At 34.1% G+C, this 20,030-nt stretch overlaps 1 protein-coding gene across 3 annotated transcripts in view; it reads right to left on the bottom strand.

The window, feature by feature from the left end:
* Nucleotides 1–235: 235 nt before the first annotated feature.
* The window catches only part of ATAD2 (ATPase family AAA domain containing 2), a 55,982-nt gene continuing 36,187 nt past the window's right edge, over nt 236–20,030 (bottom strand). For 2 of the 3 annotated variants that reach the window (XM_039853856.1, XM_039853857.1), the window contains 13 exons: nt 19,682–19,996; nt 19,061–19,193; nt 18,520–18,706; nt 17,656–17,841; nt 10,921–11,056; nt 9,563–9,759; nt 8,850–9,009; nt 6,800–6,922; nt 6,527–6,670; nt 4,543–4,938; nt 2,868–3,001; nt 1,877–2,005; nt 236–1,116 (listed from right to left, as the gene is read on the bottom strand). In XM_039853856.1, the coding sequence (XP_039709790.1) occupies nt 1,072–1,116; nt 1,877–2,005; nt 2,868–3,001; nt 4,543–4,938; nt 6,527–6,670; nt 6,800–6,922; nt 8,850–9,009; nt 9,563–9,759; nt 10,921–11,056; nt 17,656–17,841; nt 18,520–18,706; nt 19,061–19,193; nt 19,682–19,996 (2,285 nt within the window). In that variant the 3' untranslated portion in view covers nt 236–1,071. The remainder of the gene's footprint in view (nt 1,117–1,876; nt 2,006–2,867; nt 3,002–4,542; nt 4,939–6,526; nt 6,671–6,799; nt 6,923–8,849; nt 9,010–9,562; nt 9,760–10,920; nt 11,057–17,655; nt 17,842–18,519; nt 18,707–19,060; nt 19,194–19,681; nt 19,997–20,030) is intronic. The other variant, XM_039853858.1, reaches the window with a different exon arrangement.

Below are 20,030 nucleotides of genomic sequence, written 5' to 3'. Positions count from 1 at the left end.
TTGCTTTATAAGTTACATAAGATAGTATCAATTAAGGTATCTGAATTACTGGGTTTCAGAAGGCTTTAAATAAATATCCAGATAAATCAACAAAAAACGCTCAACTCTGAAATTGTATTAGAATCTAGATCTCTCATATGAGATCATTATCCTCTATTCCTTTTGAAATTTCCAACAGAAGCTATTTTACAAACTAACATTAGAATGTCTCCTAAGAAAAAAAAAAGAATATGCATGGTGGTGAATGAATGGCTTTATTGCTTTAAGAAAGAAATGTATTTTTGGTATCATTAATACAAAATTTATAATATTTATATAATTGTATATAAAAGGTATCTATAGAATATAACCTAAACACAAATTTAGAAGGATATAAACATTTTCAAATATAAAAACTTTGTGCTATTAAAAAGCTGTTTAACAAAGCAGTTATTAACACATTTGTTGTATGTATAATCATAAAAGTTAACTAAAAAATACTTAAACTATTAACCCAAATTAGAATTAGAAAAACGTTTATCTAAAAAGCATTAATTTTGGCATTCGAGTACAGAATTGTCAGGGGCCCTCTGGCAAATCCTAACTTGACACTGGCTTTTAAGTAACTAGGCATGGGAAGATAAAGGCAGACGGGAGAAGCACTGAAGAAAATGAAGATGGTAAAGACACAATAGTTAAGTTTCTAGCCTGATACAATTGACTATTCACAAGAAGCATAGAATTAAAAGTGCTTAAAACAAAAAATGTCAATGTCACTAATTACTCAAGTGCCATAAAACATTAGTTATCAAATTAACTTTATTATTAAGAGCTGGCCACACTTCAACTAACGATATGCCACAGCATTAGTACCACTGCAGTGCCTCGTTCAGTCACACTCCCAGTATTTATCAGTAATCTCTGTAATTTATCTTACACATGTACATAAATACCAAGAAACTTTAAATATTCTTATTTACTATTTTAATTTTTTCCTTAAAGATGCAGGATTTCATCTTGCATCAATTATGTGGATATGACAAAAGTGAATTAAATAGATACAGAATATAAAGAATATATGATACCATGACGTCATGATCTGGAACAACTGAAGTTTTCTACCTCTTGCTCCATTTTCTAGATAAACGAGAGAAAGAAAAAAATAGTAAGTTTCAATGTGGAAAAAGTTAAAGAAACACTACTGTATTGCTGGTTTTTTCCCCCCCAGTCAATATCCTTAAGAATTTATTGCTCATGTACATATCTGATAGTGAAAATAGAAATTTAGTTCAGTATTAAGACTATCACATAAACTAATATCACTGATGAGCTTTCATTATTTAAATCCCTTTGAAATAAATATGAGGTGCATTCATCTTAAGTTAAATTCAAATAGTTATAATCAAGGCACTGGTTTACTTATAAATACTAATATTTTATATTTTGTTGGTACTAGTATTACATATATGATACAATGTAGGTACCAAAGTATACTTTAGTAGGTATATAGTAGCTACCAGTAATATTTAAATTATACTATATAGGTACCATCCAAAATGTTTTTCCCCCCAATATCTATTTTTAAAAGTTAAGTACTCTAATACCCATTGTAAAGCAAGATTAACTAGAGACAAATAGGTCAATCTTAAGTCTATCTTAAAAAGGAGCTATGTACCTTCATTAATACATAAACAAAATAAAGATTTTCATAGTTTACTGATACTGCAGTAAATAAGCACTCCCAGTGCTTATTAAAGAAACACAAACTAGTGAAGTGTTTGATTAAAAAAAGTATAGAACTCAATTATACCTAGAAATAATCCATAATGCACATATTAAACAATGGTCTTTAAAAATTCTTATAAAATCGGTTAATTTCTTATATAGATTAGTTTACCTGAATAAGTGTTGTTTTGTCATAGTCCCTGCGATGCTGATAAATACACTGGCTAATTATTGCATACAAATTTTCCAGCTGAAAAATATTGTATTCTTGACTCTTTTTAACAACAATCTTCAAAAGATTCTAAAAGAAAACATGAGTATTTACATATTTGAGAGAGAAATTCTCTGAGACAAGATATTTTAATTTCGAAGATTTGGGGAATGTTTAGCATATAAACTAGAGAGAAGGCAGACCAAATTATTTGATGAGATATGGCAGCCTCTGATAGTGGCTCCGGCATTTCACTGTAATTATTATTATCATGATTCTATGATTCTGTCTCTGTGTTGGGTAACTCCCAACTTAAAAATTGGAGGTGGGGAGGTTGCCTATTTCCATTCTACCCATAAATCTCTACAGACAAATTAAAAAATAATCTCAAACTAGATTAATAGTAAAAAAAAAAAAAGCAACATTTTTGCAGTGTATATTATGGCACTGTAAGTACATTATAACTAATTCCGTTATGTGAAACAAAAAGAAAGTACATAAATGGTGAACCACCTCACCACTTCAGAGTTCTTTTCCTTATAAAAAGGACTTTCCGTCTGCTTAGTGTTTTTTTTTCATGTCTGAAATGGACTCACTGGATTTCCCTGATTCTTCAAGCCTGGCCCTACCAGGATATGCCATTACCTCATGGTTAATAAAAAAATGCCATTATGAAAGACAAAAAACTAACTAAAATTGTTATAGGTAATGGTCATAAAAACAACATATGGGATCAATGATGTAGACAAATCTGTTAAAACTATAATGTCAACACACTAGCCATCTCTAGCCACCACCTTTATGAAAGTTATAATATACCAAGCTTATCCTTTCATAACAGATCATTATTTATTGCATGCCAAACTGGCAAACTGTACTATTACAGACCCTCTTTTGGTGGGTTATGTTACTAATGTGCACAATGAAAGCATTATAGTTTCAGTTTACATACTTTCAATCGTTCGTGGTCCACAACAAGAGAGGGTGTAGGCTGAGAAAGAATGGCCAAAGCCTTCTCAACACTGATGAGCTGCTGCTGCTCTACTTGGGATCGTCTAGCTCGAGTCATTCGCAGAACACACATTTCTAGGATAAATAATTAAATAACATTATTATTTGATTCACAGACATTATAATCTCTAAAATAAATATTAGGCAAATAAAATAGCAGGACATATTTACTAAGATACAAATACTAATTCTGGCTTATTGACCCTACTGTAAGGTTAAGAGTGTGCCACTTACACACTCAAAAATTAAGGACATTTTAAAAGTATTTTTCAATTGAGTATTTCAGGGGATCTTCAACAAGTTAGACTGTCTTCTACTTAGGCTTAAGACCCAGAGACTTCAAGAGCGAGATGGGACCTCAGTAATCTATATCAGGAGTTCCAAACTACCACCCACAGACCAAATCTGGCCTTCTGAAATAGGTCAACTTCTGTAAGAACACTATCACATCCATTTTACATATGCATGTCACTGTGGCTTTTCTGGCAGGGTTGAGTAGTTGTGAAAGAGGCTGTAGAGCTACATATTTACTATCTGCTCTTTATAAAAATTTGTCTTTCCCTGATCTAGAACAATCTATTTACTGATAGATGAGAAAAAATGAGGACAAGACTTAAAAAGACTTTTCTAAGGTCAATACACCTAATTTTTAAAGAACCCAAATCTCCTGATATGTAAACAAATACCTGTCTCATAAGTACTTTTTAAAAAAGATGATAAAAAATAAAAAGAATCTAATTCTGAATCCAAATAAAACATACAAATTATAAAGTCAGAGGATTACCATTTAAAATAACCAGATTGAAAAGGCTATATTCTAGTCCATCCTGCTATGATTTCTCAAACACACTGAAACTCATTTCAAGACAATCTTTGAAGATTTACTTATAGCACATAAGCCACTGAAGAAAATCAGTATCATTAAGTCAATACCTGTTTTTGACCAAAATACCTTTTTGACTCTGTTATTGCTCTTTTTGTTTTGTAAGATTAAATAATGTTCGCCTTTTCCAAATATTCAACAAATCTAATGCCAAAGGTCTACTAAGATCCAGATGGAAGACAATTCTAAATAAAAAACTTTGGGAGTGAAATTATTAGAATAAATATTATCTTTGAATTAACTTACAATATGGATACAGAAATGATGGGGGTAAGATTTGTTCTACATCACTCAGCAAGAATCACAGGAAACTGCTTATCTTGCTTAAAGATGAGAAGGTATCTTGCTAGCTTTTAAAAACTGCAGAGGCAAGCACTTTGAGACATGCTTTAGCTGAATTATTTTATTCAATCTTCAAAATATGTCATTAACCTGCAACTATCTACCCCAATTTTGCAGAAGAGAAAAGTAAGGCTGGTAGGTCAAGAACCTTGCCCAAGGTCACAAGCTACTAAGTGGTGGACTAGGAGCTCAAATCCAGGTCTGTTTGATGCCACAGTGTGCTTTTAACAACACTGATTTATTAGCTCAACCTATATTAAGATAATGCTATTTTTACTAATTAATACCTGCACTGTGAAAGACAAGAAAAAATAAACTGAGATGGTAGTCACTTAAGAACTTTGAGTAAAACATCTTTTAAAAATTAAGAAGTTGTTTAATTAAGACTTACCTTTTGCTTCATTTTCATCAGATATATCAATTATCTGAGAGCCAAAAGCATCTCCATTGCAAGTAATCTTATCTTTTCTCAATTCTGTACATGCTGTAGTCTTCCCAGATTCTTCAAGTTCATTCTCAATACTACAAATACTTGAATTATTATTTCCCAATTCTTTTTTGCTTTCAGAGACATTTTGGTACCTCTCATTTTCTTCCATTGAAGACTCTTCTGTGTTTCTGGTCTCGTTGTGGTCTAAAGTTATATCGTGATTTTCTTCTGTATCACTCTCAATTTTGTCATCTGTGACATTCTGGCTATCATCTTTTGCCTGTGAAATTCTCTTTCGTTTTGTTATGGTGCCTAGATACCACTTCGACTTTTTGCGGATTTTTCTCTTCAACTGAGCTTCAGAGAATTTAAAGAGAAAGGATAAAAGAATATTTGACAATTTTCTAAAGGCTAAGAAAGTGAGGGAAAATACCTCCTGAGATATAAGAGGATAGAGAATTTGAGAAATCACTGTAGTTTTGAATGGCTGGAATATAGAGCAAAAGTATACAGTACTGAGAAGAAGGTAGAGAAGTGGGCAATGACCTGTCATTCTAAGGAGTTTGAATTTTCCCTTGAATAATTATAAGGAGAGCTATGCATGATCTGTCTGATGCGTATATTACAAAAAAAAAAAAAAAAAAACCACTTTGGCAGTAGTGTGAGGAATGAACTAGAGAAAGGGCAAGATTAAAAATGGCCTACACTTAAGTGCCTACCATATAGCAGGAACTCTTCTAAATCCTTTCTGTGCAACAACTCACTGAAATTTCACTTTAACCTGATCAGGTTTTACCATTATAAACGTTATTTTATAGGTGAAGAAACTGACGTATACAAAGATTAAACATTCTGCCTAGACTAGACATAGTATAACCACATTGCGATATTATATTTGGAAGATTTATCCATACTGTTAGATGTAGTTGAAGTTTAATCACTCTCACTGCTGTATAATAATCTGCATTTTTCCATTCTACTGCTGATGGGCATTTGGATTGCTCTCAGTGTTGGGCTATTATGAGTATCTGTTCTATGAACATTCTTGTATGCGTCTTTGAAGAATATCACGTATGCAATCCTGCTGGGTATATAGCCAGGAATGGATTGTTTTAAGGGGGTTCATAGGGATATTAAGGACATGAAAAATGACTCCCTTAAAACAATATTATATATATGTACATATATGTGTATGTGTGCATATGTATACACACATATTCATATACATGCACACTTGCTTAAAGTTGATTTGACTGAGAGCATTCTGGTAGGGGAGGTCTCTTGCTGGTTTGCCTTGCTCATCTTCCCTTCCCCAGCTGCCTGTTCCCTTTTTTGCAAAAGCAGTGCTTACTTTATCTCAAATCATTACCCCATAATGGACAGACCTGCAATATAATAATGGAAGGTTCTAACACCAGCAACACACACACACACACACAATTTTAAAACTTCTGTTTGAAAGCACTGGAGATCTAATAAGGCACTGAGGAATATGACAACAAAGTCTGGGAAAACATATGGATAGCTGAGAGACTAAGAAGCTGAGAATTTGACATTCATGGGGCTTAGAGAGCAAAAAATGGAATTAAGTGCCTGCCAAGAAAAGGAGGTCTTGAGAAAACCCATGGGCTTTGGGTTGGTACCCTGTGAAGTTACATTCCAAGCATAAGGAGGAACAGAAAATAGACCTGAATTTATAGCAAATGCAAATCAGTTGCAAATCAAGTCAACACACAATGATATGAGGGTGAACTGAGGCTGCAAGTGGTACAGCATTACGAACCTGGGTTTATTTCAAGAATGCAAAGTTACCTTAATAGTAACAAAATCAATATAATTCACTACATCAATATAAAGAAAGGAAACTTAGGTAGAAAGGAAATGGCATTAGAAGAGAATAAAAAGGTTATCATTTCTAAGTGAATATTACCCAAAGCAAACTTACCAGGAGTGCTGCAAGCCACAGGAGTACTGGGTGTCTTTAGCTTTTCATTCTGCTCTGATTCTGATCTTCTATCACCAGCAGGAGTGGAATTTTGCTTTGGCATCACATGGTAATAAGATGGGGCATATTTGGAGGAGCTACAACCTTACAGACATGTGAAATGTCAAATCAAATTTCCAGATTTCAAAATTATTTGAAGGATTAATTAAAAGAACTCATAGTACAAGAAAAAAAAAAAAAGCATCTTTTTCTGATGCCAAATAATTTTCCTACCTCTTTTTTTCCTAGATTCCTGAATTTCTTCACAAAGCTGTTCAAAGTCTTCATCAAGTTCTTCTTTAATTATTGCATAGGCAGTATCTCTTAAAGCACAGGCTCTATGCCTAATAAGACGATCTGAGAAATTTAAATAAAGGGCTTTAAATTTTTTCCTTTTAACAATTTACCAAAAATAAACTGAACATTTTGGGCTAAGGTTGTAGCCATTACAGTTCCTCTGTTAGTTTTACCAGGAATAGTAAAAGTTACTGAAATGGTGTTATTATGTTTTGGTGCTAATCTAATGTTCTGGACATCTGATTCAATATGGCAGACTAACCCCAAACAATTTTATTACTATGTGCTATCCAGATCCTTTTAAATATCAGAAAAAAAATGTAAGAATCAATCAATAGCAAGACTAAATAACATAATGACAACAAAAACAGAAAGGAAGGCTATTAGTGTCATCAGTGAACCAAAATGTAAAAGAATTTCGGAAGAGATACAGAAAATGTTACTGCATTGACAGAGAAACTAAACAAAGACAATGAATGAGCAATCAATCCTACACAGGAAACATTGGGGAAAATCCTAAAGTGAGTCCAAGTACTATAAACTGGAATATACTGAGGCAGAAGGCAGGTAATAAATGAATAGCTGGGTCAGTCCCTCTCAGAGGGCAGCAGGCTCCAATATTCACACCTAAGTTGTTTTTGACAATAGTTACACTGTCAGAAGGGATGTTAGAGAAGGTTCTAACATATCATCTGAGCCTAAAGAAAGGCAGAGCAAAATTGAAGCATTGGTGTCCAAAGTGTGGTAGCATCAGAATCACCTACGAATTTGTCTGAAATGCAAATTCTACAGAATCAGAAACCCTGGATATGAGGCCCAGCAATCTGTATCTCGTCTTCTAGGAGATTCTGTTGCTTGCTATCATTTGAATATCACTGGTCTAAAGTAATTTCAGGCTGTCACATGGACAGAAAGAGAAGTAGCAGCAGTATGATTGTAATGAAACAAAAAAGCCCTCAGTCTTTAGGTTAAACGCTTCTTTCTTTTTATAATTAAGGGGTGTTCCCAGCTTGGTAGCCTGATTCTCACTGCTTACCTCCAGAACTCTGAACTACAAGGAAAAGCCTAGGGAAGGTGGGGTGGAAGACTAGGAGGGGAAGACAGTGAGCTTTTCAATTGCTGAAGAGGTCTCTATGCTAATTAATCTAATTTATAAGCACTACCAATTTAAAAACAGAAAGCCAATGTACTGGAGGAGAAAGTTTATGCAGGAAACAGATTATTTAAAAATATATATTATCCACTCAAAGTGTTAAAGACACTGCATCCATAAAACAATAGGAAGCTAGAAAAAAGAAATACCTGAGAAAAAATATTTTTGGAAATGAACAAGTTTATATCAAATATGTAGATATTTGACTACATCATTATATATTAACAAATATATACTTAAAAAAATCCTGTACTTTATAAATTTTATTTATTAGACTGGTGAGAGTGAAATGGGTATATACACAGAAAAGGTCTGGATAGACACCCCCAAACTTAACAGTGTCCACCTTTGGAGAAAGGAAATGGGGGACTTAGTTTTTAAAACATTACTATTAGCAAGTATTGCATTGTATTACTTTTGTGACAAAAACTGTAATGCTCCTAACCAAGAAAATCCTTTTGAACCTATTTTATTACAGTGTTTATTTTTCCACACTGAGAAAGAACATTGATATACAAAGGAAACAAGCTGAATTGTTATTGCAACGTTGTGTCTCATTAGAGGATATATTATGTAGTAAACACAGGGGTTTTAGAGTGAAAGAAATCTGCATTCAAATTCTGCCTCTGCCACTTCTTGGCAGTACAATCCTGAGTAAGTTTTTTAATCTAAATTTGTAATGAAAATGAGAAGGATGGTTGTTGTGAGAATTAAATGGCACTGTGAATATAAAGTACTTACAATACAGCATTTGGCATAAAATCAACCCCCACTAATTGTTAGCAACTTCCATTCCACCCCCTTTCCAGCTGGAAAAAACCCACTAATGCTCACCTCCAGGATCTCTATCTGGATTGTATTCTAAAGCATTACTACAGATTAGATCAATATCACTCAAATAGTCTTTCACAGTCAGATACTTGTGAAGATCAATTTTACTGATTACAGATGAAAGGTCCATTGGTTGCTTTATTACAGTGACATAATCAGGAACCTAAAATTCAAACAAATGACCGAATCACTAAATTAACTCTGAACATAAAAACATTTCAGTCAAGTTTCTTTACCAGGCAATAGTAGAAAATAAACACAAAAGAGATAATGATAACATATTAATATGAACCTTTGACTCTATTTAAGGCTGGCTTTATTTTGTATTTATTCCTATTTTTGGGTAACTATATCTTCAGTAACATCCTATACCTCTGTCCTAAACCAAACACCACCCATCCTTCCATGTCAACTTAAGGCTTCACTCTCTCAGCTCACTCTGTGTAGGTTAATACCATGTAGCATTAAGGCATTCTCAAATGGCTTCTAGAATGTTTGGGCTGAGCAGACTAAGTTAGCTGTCTATTTTCCGCAGAAAAGGAAAATACATTATCTTGAAGTTTCCATGTGCTTAGGATACCACACAGCACATTTCCATATACAGAGAACAAGTTCTGAGTGTAGACAGAGAACCGCATAAACTATTCACATATTCTCTACTTCTGAAGCATTCATTATAGCTCAGAACACATTTGATCCAAAGATTAAATTAATACCTCATCAGGGTCAACAGGTTTAGTAAATACTCTGAATCGCTTGTCAATAGCAAGCCTATGTGTAACATTTCTTAAGAAAATCCTGAGTTCTCTAAATGTATCTTCTTCTTGTTCTTCCAGTCGTTTCACTTCTTCTGCTGTCAGTGGTTTTGGCTCGGGTGGCGGTGCTACTGGGAGTACCTCCAGGGCCTGCAAAACTTCATAAAATGGAAGATGTGAGTTACTGCTCTCCCATCATATCAAGTGTGACATATGATTCAGTGCACATGGCAGCCAGGCTTTCAGAGGTTATCCTCCTTATATGTAACAGGAAATGAGAGAATTTGGAATGCTAATTCCCAAGTCATTACGTCTGTTCCATTTTAAAATCATTTAAGAAATTATTAAAACTTTAAAAATGCATTATTTCCAGAACAAGAATATTCTAACTATTGAAAAAGTCTTCTCTACTAATTTTGAACTAATGAAAAACTATGGTACGTTTCAAATATAACAAAAGTTTAATTTTGTTTTACTAGATACGCATTGACTACTCAGGATCAAAAAAGGAATATGAGAGTACTGCCCCAATAAATTAGCAAACTATTTTAAGGGAGTAAGACTAATTATAACAACATTGTAATGTCATATTAGTATGAAAAAGTACAGTGGGTCTAAGACAGAAAATTAGTTTTGCCTAGATATGTTAGGGAAGAAAAACTGAGTTGTACTAAAAGAACAAGGATTTCCTTAGGCAGAGATGGGGAACGAGGAGAGAAGCATTACTGACAGCAAGTATGAACGACATTATGAAAGGGCAGCTATACGTTGCCTATGGTATAAAGATAGAGTGCTTTGCAAGAATAGAGGTAGGGGAAGGAAGGAGAACAAAAGTGTCAAAAATGGGCTTGGAAAGACAGATTTGGGCTACACTATGAATTCCAGGCCAAAGTGCACACAGGTTGGGGCTATACTATGAAAGGCCTTGTGTGCTTTAAGAACTTTAGTCTATTTTAATGGGGAACAGATTTTTTAAAAAATTTATGCCTATAGCACCTGGTCTCCCATCCAAATACTAACCAGACCTGACCTTGCTTAGCTTCTGAGATCAGACATCGGGCTTGTTCAGGGTGGCATGGCTGGAGACCATGGACCATGGCTCCACAGGGGCACAGACCCAGAATCTTCTGCGTGTAAAGCAGATGTGCTAAACGCTACACTATGGAACCACGTCTGGGAACAGATTTTTAAGCAGAAGTTATCAACCTTACGACTGAAGTTTTGAGATTGTGTTATAAGAAGATGGGAATGCTATTTACTGCTATCCCATTCTCACTTTCTCAACATTATCGCATATTAACTTTGATAGAGTAACTAACCTGCTTTCTTTTTTGATATAGGAGGCTTAGCAGCTTGCTTTAGAATTAAATCTTCAAAAAATTTTGTCCGTTCTTCTTTACTAGGTAACTGGACATTGAAAATTTCTCCATAATCATGGATAAATAATTCTTGTACCTTAAAAAAGAAAATAAGTGTATCACACACATACAAGTATCAATCATTCAATGCAACAGTAGGTTGCACATATATATTTTTAATAACAATCTAAGTTTGTAATAAAGAAATGATCTTTAAATTTTTTACATATGCTGGATTTGTGTATAAAGCCATATATGCAACAGATTAGAAACTAAAACACATGGGATGTTCTTTAAAACTCAAGACTGGTAATTGACATGGCATTATTTTACTTAAAGTATTTTGTTAAGATCAATTAATTCACTTTCAGTCTAAAGAGAGCTATGAGAATGAGTGAGTTGTTCAATAAGAATTATTGAACAAGTGTTGGTAAGGATGTAGAGAAATTAAAACCCTTGTGCTGGTAGGACTGTAAAATAGTTCAGCCATTAACATTCAGTTAACATTCACCATAGAAAACAGTATGATGGTTCCTCAAAAGGTTAAACACAGGATTACCATGTAACCCAGTATATATATATATTCAACAGAACAGAAAACAAAGACTCGAGCAGATACTTGTAAACCAATAATCACAGCAGGAGTATTCACAATAGCCAAGAAGTAGAGACAATCAAAGGGCTCATCTCCAGATGAATGGATAAACAAAATGTGGTACACAGACATACAATATTATTCATCCTTAAAAATGAATGAAATTCTAATATATGCTACAACATGAACCTTGAAAAGGTTAGGCTAAGTGAAATAAACCATTCACAAAAGGACAAGTACCATATAACTCCAACTATATAAGCTGCCCAAAAAAATATAAAGGCAAAACACATTGCAAAAGAATGTTTCTAAACAAACCTCTAGACTCTTCCCAGTACTATTATGAGAGGGTAATAATGTTTATTCCTTGTATAACACTTGTGTACTTTTATAACTTTAATGTAGAGAAGTTTATATTCATACCTTTTGTATTGTCTGCTTTGCAGTCTTCCATGCTCCAAGATAATAAAAATGTTCTCCTCTAAATACATTACATTATGAACATTTCCCTATTATCTCAACAGTCTCTATTTTTGATAATTAATTTATTAAATTACTATGCATACAAAAGTCTACTAATGAACTATATTCCATTAATTTGTCCATTCTGGCCCAAATTCCAGAGTTTTAATTACTAACTGTGGTATATTTTAGTGTTTGATGGGTTGGAAACTGCTTTTTCAAAAATTTCTGGGAAATTCAAGGACTTCTTTCTACATATTAATTTAAGAATCTACTTATTTTATTGTGATTTCTATTGGAATTTGTATCTTTCCCCTCCCTTTTCTGGTGGCCTGAAAGTTTTATGTTATATTTCTATTCTTTTATTGTTACGTTTTAACAGACACATCCGAGGCTTCTTTTCCAATCAAACTCTAAGGTTAATAAACATTTACGTAACAGAAAAAAATCTCAATGTGCTTTATTTCCATCGTCTCCTTCACCATGTCCTCCTGCCATTTCAAGTTCAGACCAAGACCAATTTAGATTTAGTTTCGCATTCCTTTATAATTTCTTTCTATCATAATTTGGTGACGTTTTACTGTTTTCTTTGCTCACTGTTTGTTACATGCCACTTCCACAAAATAAAAAATCCAAGAGAAGTACTTCTTTAATAATTCTTTCAGTCAGGGCTTTATGGGCAACAGTTTCTTGGGTATTGCATGTTCGAAAATATATTTTGTTCTCTAAATGCTAACTTCACTGGGCAAAAATAATTATAGGCCCAAAATTGTTTTCCTTCGAATCTTTGAAAATATTGCTCAGTTGTCTCCTTAGGAGCCAGTATTACCAATGAAAAAGTAAAAGCAATTTGATTTTCAGCCTTTTCTACTAATGATTTTTTCTCCTGGAAGATTTTCTCCGTAGTTTTGGCATTCTGAAATTTTATTTAGATGTGGGCCTTTTCTTTTTTTTCGATTTTATTTGTTTATTAATTCTTTAATGTCACCACCTTTTATTTGACACCTTTTACCCCATCTACCTCCCTCTCCCACCACCCCCCAGTAGCCACTAGTCCATTGTCCATTGTCCATGTCCATGAGTCTATTTATTTGTCCTGTTAGTTTGCTGTTTTTAGGTTTATATCCCACATGTAAGTGATATCATGTGATTTTCAACTTTTTCTGTCTGGCTTATTTCGCTTAGCATGATTATCTCGAGGTTCATCCATGTTGTCGCAAATGGAAGTATTTCATCTCTTCTTATGGCTGAGTGATGTTCCAATGTATATATGTACCACAGCTTCTTTATCCAATCATCTATCATAGGACATGTCAGTTGCTTCCATGTCCAGGCCGCCACGAATAATGCTGCTGTGAACATCAGTGTGCAAATATCTTTTTAGATATGAGTTTTCAAGTCTTTGGGGTAAATACCCAGTAGAGAAATTGCTGGATCATATGGTAGATCAGTTCTTACATTTTTTGAGGAACCTCCATACTGTTTTCCATAGTGGCTGTACCAATTTGCAGTCCCACCAGCAGTGTACGAGGGTTCCTTTTTCTCCACATCCTCTCCAAAAATGTGGGCCTTTTCATATCCATCAAGTTGGATCTAGGTCTTTTAAATCTGAAGACTTATAGTATTCTTGAATTCTAGGATCTGTTCTATTTAGAGACTCTTCTACACTTCTCTTTTCTCCTATAAATCTCATTACATAGATGTTAGACCTGAATCTATCTTGTCCATTTCCTTTACCTTTTTCCTCACTTTTCAAATCTTTGTCCTTCTGTACTATATACTGTAAGCATTCCTGGTCTCATGATCTTCCACCTTGCTAATTCACTCTTCACCTGTGTCTGCTCCTTTTCAGGCCTATGGGGTTTTTTTTTTTATGTGAGAGGAGTAACTTAAAATGTCTCCAATTGGTTCTTTTCCACAAAAGTCTGTTGGTGATGCATGGATATGATTATGGAGTTTTCCTTCCGCAAATGTTTATTTATAATCTTATTTCTGCTTGGAAATCTGACCGTCCACAGATGATCTTCTGTTTATTCTAGCTTCTATTTCCAGTGATTATGGAAGAAGCTAGTCTATAGTGGAAAATGAATGTGCCTGTCATTTGTCTTCTGGGCACAGGGGCTTCCCATTCATCCTGATATCAACAGCCATAGATAAATCACTGCTCTGCATACTAGTCCTTGGGCCCACCTTCACTGCTCTATCTGAGGACAAACAATTCTGCTGACTACTTATTGTTGGCATGGCCAGAAGAAAGCCAATTACCCTACAGTTATCCAAAGGCTCTTTCGATTCCTTCCTAGCACTGACCAGAGCTAGAAATCACTCATCTTTCCAAACAGCCCTTTCATGCACATCCTTTAAACTGTAGTTACCCTTATCAATGTAATCCCCACTGCTTTATCTTTCATGGATTCATTAAAGTTTCTAATCTATTGATAACATTCTTTCTCATTTTTCCATACTGCTCTGAGTTGTTAGGGTCCACTCATTTTTGACTTATACGCTCATGCATACAGGGACTCTGAAGTTTTGAGATGAATAAACTTTAATGTAGCAAATAATGGTACATGCAATATTATAGTCCAATGCTACAGGCATATCACTGAATCACTAAAGACTATGTAAGGCTCAAAGTAGACTCGCTTATTTGCATCTATATAGATTATTAATTTTTTAAAATGAGCAAATTCTGGTCCTGTGCCCACTCCACCATACTCTACAGTATGGTACTGGGATACTTTACCCAGTTTACAATTATATGCTTAGGAAATATTGCTCTAAGAAAACAGAGAAGCTATACTTAAAAAAAAAACAAAAAGAAAAAAAAAACAAAAAAATCCTTTTAAGTACAAATTCCCACATTCTTGATAAAGTTATACCATATTAAACTAATTAGTTTTTCAACCTTCCTATATCCATATAAAGAAAAGTTTAGCTAGCTTGTCTTGTTACCAAGAGTATCAATTCATTATCTTCGTTTCAAACTTTAAAATGATTAACAAAGTTTTAACTGACAGTAAGCCAATGGTATAACGAGACCACCAAACAACAATTCTCCTTTACTCTGTTAATCAGAGCACTGCTAGAATACTTCATGCATTCTGGGTACAGCCTTTCAAAGGACTATAAAGGGAAAGACATTCAGGAGAGGGACTAGCATTTGGAAGAAACTAAAAATATGTGTAATGTATGGCAGGCCAACTATTATCACAGTCGACATTCTCTTTTTTTGTGCACACTGCTATATTATATGTCCTAGTCTCCCTTGCAATTAGGGAGAGCTATGTGACTGAATTTTAGCCAACATAATGTAAAAAGAAATAACATACATTACTTTCAGATCAGGCCCATGAATGGGCCATTCCTTTTAGCTGGATGGAATGAAAGCAACCTGGAAAGCCATGTGATGAAAACAAGAAAGATCTCAGCGCGAATGTCTGAGTGACTGCATGGGGGAGGGTAGGTCTGTCAATCTAGGCACCTGCCTAGTATTGTTAAATGAGCAAGAAATAAACTTCTATTGTATTAATAACCCCAAGGAATATAACATATAGAAAAAGAGTTTAGTGTGAATAAGCCTGGGACAGAATGGAGAGATAGAAATGAACATAAAAGAGTATTCGATTTGATTATACAAAGAGTTGTCATGATTAAGACAGATTAGACAGGTTCTATACAGTACCTGGGAAACAAATGGAGATTAAGAAATGGAAGCTGCTCAAAAAAGTTGATTTTTTTAGGAGCTAGAGCTAACAAACTGAATAGCAAAGAGAGTGTTTTGACAAAGATAGGATATTCACATAACGAACAGGCTATAAAGGAGAGTACAGAACTTGGTGATTAACTAAACTAAAAACTTTAAGGACTCTTCCCACCCTAAAAGTCTGTAATATATACAGGTCCTCAAATAATGGTGTTTTGTTATGATGCTGATGAGATGCTGCAGGAACTTAACTCTTGTTTATATCAATAAGCTTATGGTAAAATCGGTTTCATTATATGGTGTTTCACGTAGTCATTGAACCTACTGACAACGTTAATAGAGGACTTACTGTGCTTAATGTTCATTTCCCAGTTTATTCAACTGTTGGTTGAATAATTCACAATCAGCTAATAAAAGAGAGACATCAGGGACATGATCTGGTCCTTTGAAAACTCCTTGACCTCATTTCCTTCTACTACGCCCTTTACTCATCCTGCTCTAGCCAACCACCTGGCCTTGCTATTTTCCCAACACACTAAACATACTTTTTTTCCTTTCTTCATAGTCTCTGCACTTGCTTTTCCTCTGCCAGGAAACTTTGTCCCTTAGATATTCAAATGAATCAATCAATACTTTACATTTTTCAGGTCTTTGCTCAAACGTCATCTTCTTAGTGAGGCCTCATGTAGCCTATTTAACAATGTGACTGTGACCCTTCAGACTCTTCTGGCACTAAAGTTTTCTCCATAGCAATAAGTTAGTATTACATATTTATTTTTGTTTGTCTCCCCTCAACTAAAATATAAGCCCTAGGAAGATACAAATTCTTGTCTATACTGTTCATTGCTATATTCCCAGCGCCCAGAACCATGCCTGGCACAGAATAAGTACTCAATAAAGGTTTTTAATAAAATATTTGAATTTACCTTCCTACAACTGTCCTAAAACTACAAATCAATTTTTTCAAAAGTATGGAAAAACTTATTAATTCATAAAGAAAACACACAGAAGCTCACAATATGCTTATTATGTACTCCGGGAATAGAGAGGTAGAAAAAGAAGTCCCTGACTTCATGTTCTTTATATTCTGCTAGAAGAGACTGTCATACAAATTAATATATAATGGCAGGTAGTGATAAAAACAAAGCAGAGTAAGAGAATAGAGAGCGTTGGGCAGAGGAGCTGTTGCTATAATTGAGAAACCAATCAGGAAGGCCCCTCTGAGGTGATATCTGAGCAGAGACCTGAAGAAAATAAAGGACCATGCCAGGCAACTACCTAGGAGAGGAGTACTTCAGACGTAGCATGAACTTTTGTTTATCATTAGCAGCTGTCTAAACTGGCACAAACTTGAAGGACAATAACTTGGTATTATCAAAAATTTTAAATGTGCATACTCTTTAATTAAGCTACAGTTATTCCACTTCTAGGAATGGATACTAGAAACCACACAGTAATACTCATAAAAATTAAAATCCAAGGATGGTCACTGTAGCAGTTCAAAAGAAAAAAACTAGGAAATAACCAAAATATCTATAAATAAGGATTTGGGTAAATAAATTAAGAAAAATCAAGACAATGGAAAAAGCCACACCACTCTTAAAGGAATGAAACTTATGTATTGAAGAATATAAAAGATATACAAAGGAAACTAAAATATTATGTCACATAATTTATATTATTTTGTAAGAAAAATTTGTAACGTAACCTTACTATACATATCTACATCTATGCACACCACTCTGCCTAACAAGCACATATACCAAATAGCTAACAATGGTACTTGATAAGAAAACTTTTCCTTATCATTTCATTCACTTCTGTGGCACTTGGAATTTTTACAATAAGCTATTACACTTTGGTACAAACAACTTCCTCTTTGAAGTATAATGATTTCCCCTGCCTACCCCCCACCCCCCAACACACAAATTACCTCTTCTGGCAGAGCAGAATGAGGTTTATCAGAAGTTGCAAGTAGTAAAACTGGAGCAAATGAAGGAATATTCTGTAATAACGTGGTAAATGTGGCTTTGAGTGTTGGACCGACTATTTCCCACCACAAGTGGATATGAGGAACATACACGATGCTTGGTGCTGTTCTCTTAGCCTCACGAATCATCTAATAGAGAGAAAAAAAATTACATTCAGAGAGCCAACACATCAGTAATGCTAGCTTTATCAGTCTACAATAATGTTTGACTTCCCAGTTTTATCATATAAAACTCTCAAGTTTTTAAAACGCTTCCCCCAGTCCCACAATTTTGTTTTTAAATGTTTTCTAAGTCTCATTTTTAGAAAAACATAATTGCTTAAAGCAATTAGGAAATATCTCAAAAATTCTAGAAGACTTTTCTGTTGTAACCAAGGTTAAATATAAAAACATAAGTGTAAATACTTTTACATTAAAAAATCAAAATATAAAAATAGCAAAAAACAGAAGCAGCAGTTTCTGAATACTCACTATTTAGCAATCCTGGTTTAAATACTTTACTAATTTAATTCTCAACAGCCATACAAGGTAAATAACTACTATCATCTCCTTTTTGTAAGTGAAGAAAATGAGGTAAAGAGATCTAACAATTTTCTAAGGTCACTTAGATATTAAGTGGTGGAAATGAGATTTAAATCCTTTTAATGACTAAGCAATTATGCATAGTTTTATTTCATAAACCTAAAGTTACAAATCAGAGACAAAACAAAACAAAAAAACAGTGCAAAAAGAATGAGGCAATTCCAGATTTTGACTCTGGAAGACTGCTTTGTCTTACAGCTATTTGTCTGGGTAACAAGGAATTACCTGGGCACACGTTTCTTCAGGAGATGTAGCACTGACTCCAAAAAGAACAGGAATGTCTAATGTATATACTGCAAATTTTTCCAAAGCATGGATGACAGCTGGTGCCAAATGAGAACCTTGCCCAAATCCTGGTTCTCCTACAATCAATATTCTTGGTCGAAAAGACATAGGTTGATAACAAGCATTTCTGAAAAAAAGGAGTAATAAGCTGTGTTTTAGGGAAAAAAAACAAAAGTTTAAATTTTTCTCCCAAATTACCAATTATAAACTTACATAAGTCAAAAATTTTGAATACATGGTTGGCCAATCATAACAGCATGGCTCACATGGTTTTTGGAAACAATTAACTTCCAGATTTTTAAGAATACTTTATGTAGTGCAATTTCTACTATAGTGACAACTGCAACAACAAAAGATTTTTTGATATTTTAACTCAAAAAAGGCAGATTAGTTGACATCTTATATCTTTTCAACCACCATCTCATTCAGTTTTAGGGAGTTTACACACCAAAAAATATATTCATTTACAAGGGAAATGTACCTATTCAAATGAAGAAAATTAAAATTTTCTTTTGCTTTATTAAAGGAATTTTGAGAAAGCCCATTTTCATGTACTGATGGAACATCATCATCACTGTATGCCAAGTCACTTTCTAGCAGAGGACAAGAAATATCTATAAAACAAAAAATTGTACATTAGTAACTTTTCTGGATGCAAAGCAAATTTTATGAATGTTTCAATTAGCAAGTCAGTATACTTTAATAATTTTTTAGAGAATCAAAAATATTCGTATAGATTTGAATAACAAGTACAATAAGTACTCAACATTGTCAATAGGTCCTACAACTTTAAGCAAAAAGATGTATAAAGAAACCAATAAACATGAGTTAAGTTCCTACAACATCTCATCAATGTTATAATAAAATGATGCCGAACAAATCAATGTTATACAAAGACCGATATAGAGGTAAAAACACATTCCAAACTTAAAAGAGATTAAGTTAAGGGAAATTAATGAAGTAAATTTCTTTCAAATACTCAAGCAAAGCATGACCAAATTCTTTTCAAGAGGTTCTGTATAAAGCAACATTTCTGGAACGTATAAAACATTTAGCTCTACTAACTATGAAAACTAACTTTAAATGGTCAGTCATTTCATACCTGAGTCTAATGCTTTATGTGTTCTGACTTCTGCGTGTGGAAATACTTTCTGCAGGGCTTCTAAGATCTTGAGAACAGTGCTTTGCAGGAGTGGTTTCACAATGGTGGACAGCGCCTGCCCAGGTGATGTCACAGCTCTCTGGGAGGCTGGTATCATCTTTTGCATAGCTACCTCAAAATCCTTAGCTGAGATATTAATTGAAGAGAGATCCAACTGTAGTTTCTCACTAGTAGTATAGATCTGTGGGTAGCGTCGACGCAGAGCACATAAAGCGGCCTCAGAGCATATTGACTTAATATCTGCACCACAGTATCCTATCCAAGGCAATCAAAAGAAAAAAAAAAAAAA

The sequence above is a fragment of the Pteropus medius genome, unplaced genomic scaffold, assembly GCF_902729225.1.
Source record: "Pteropus medius unplaced genomic scaffold, Ma_sr-lr_union100, whole genome shotgun sequence".
Classification (NCBI taxonomy): domain Eukaryota; kingdom Metazoa; phylum Chordata; class Mammalia; order Chiroptera; family Pteropodidae; genus Pteropus; species Pteropus medius.
This window is presented reverse-complemented; position numbering and strand designations above follow the sequence as displayed.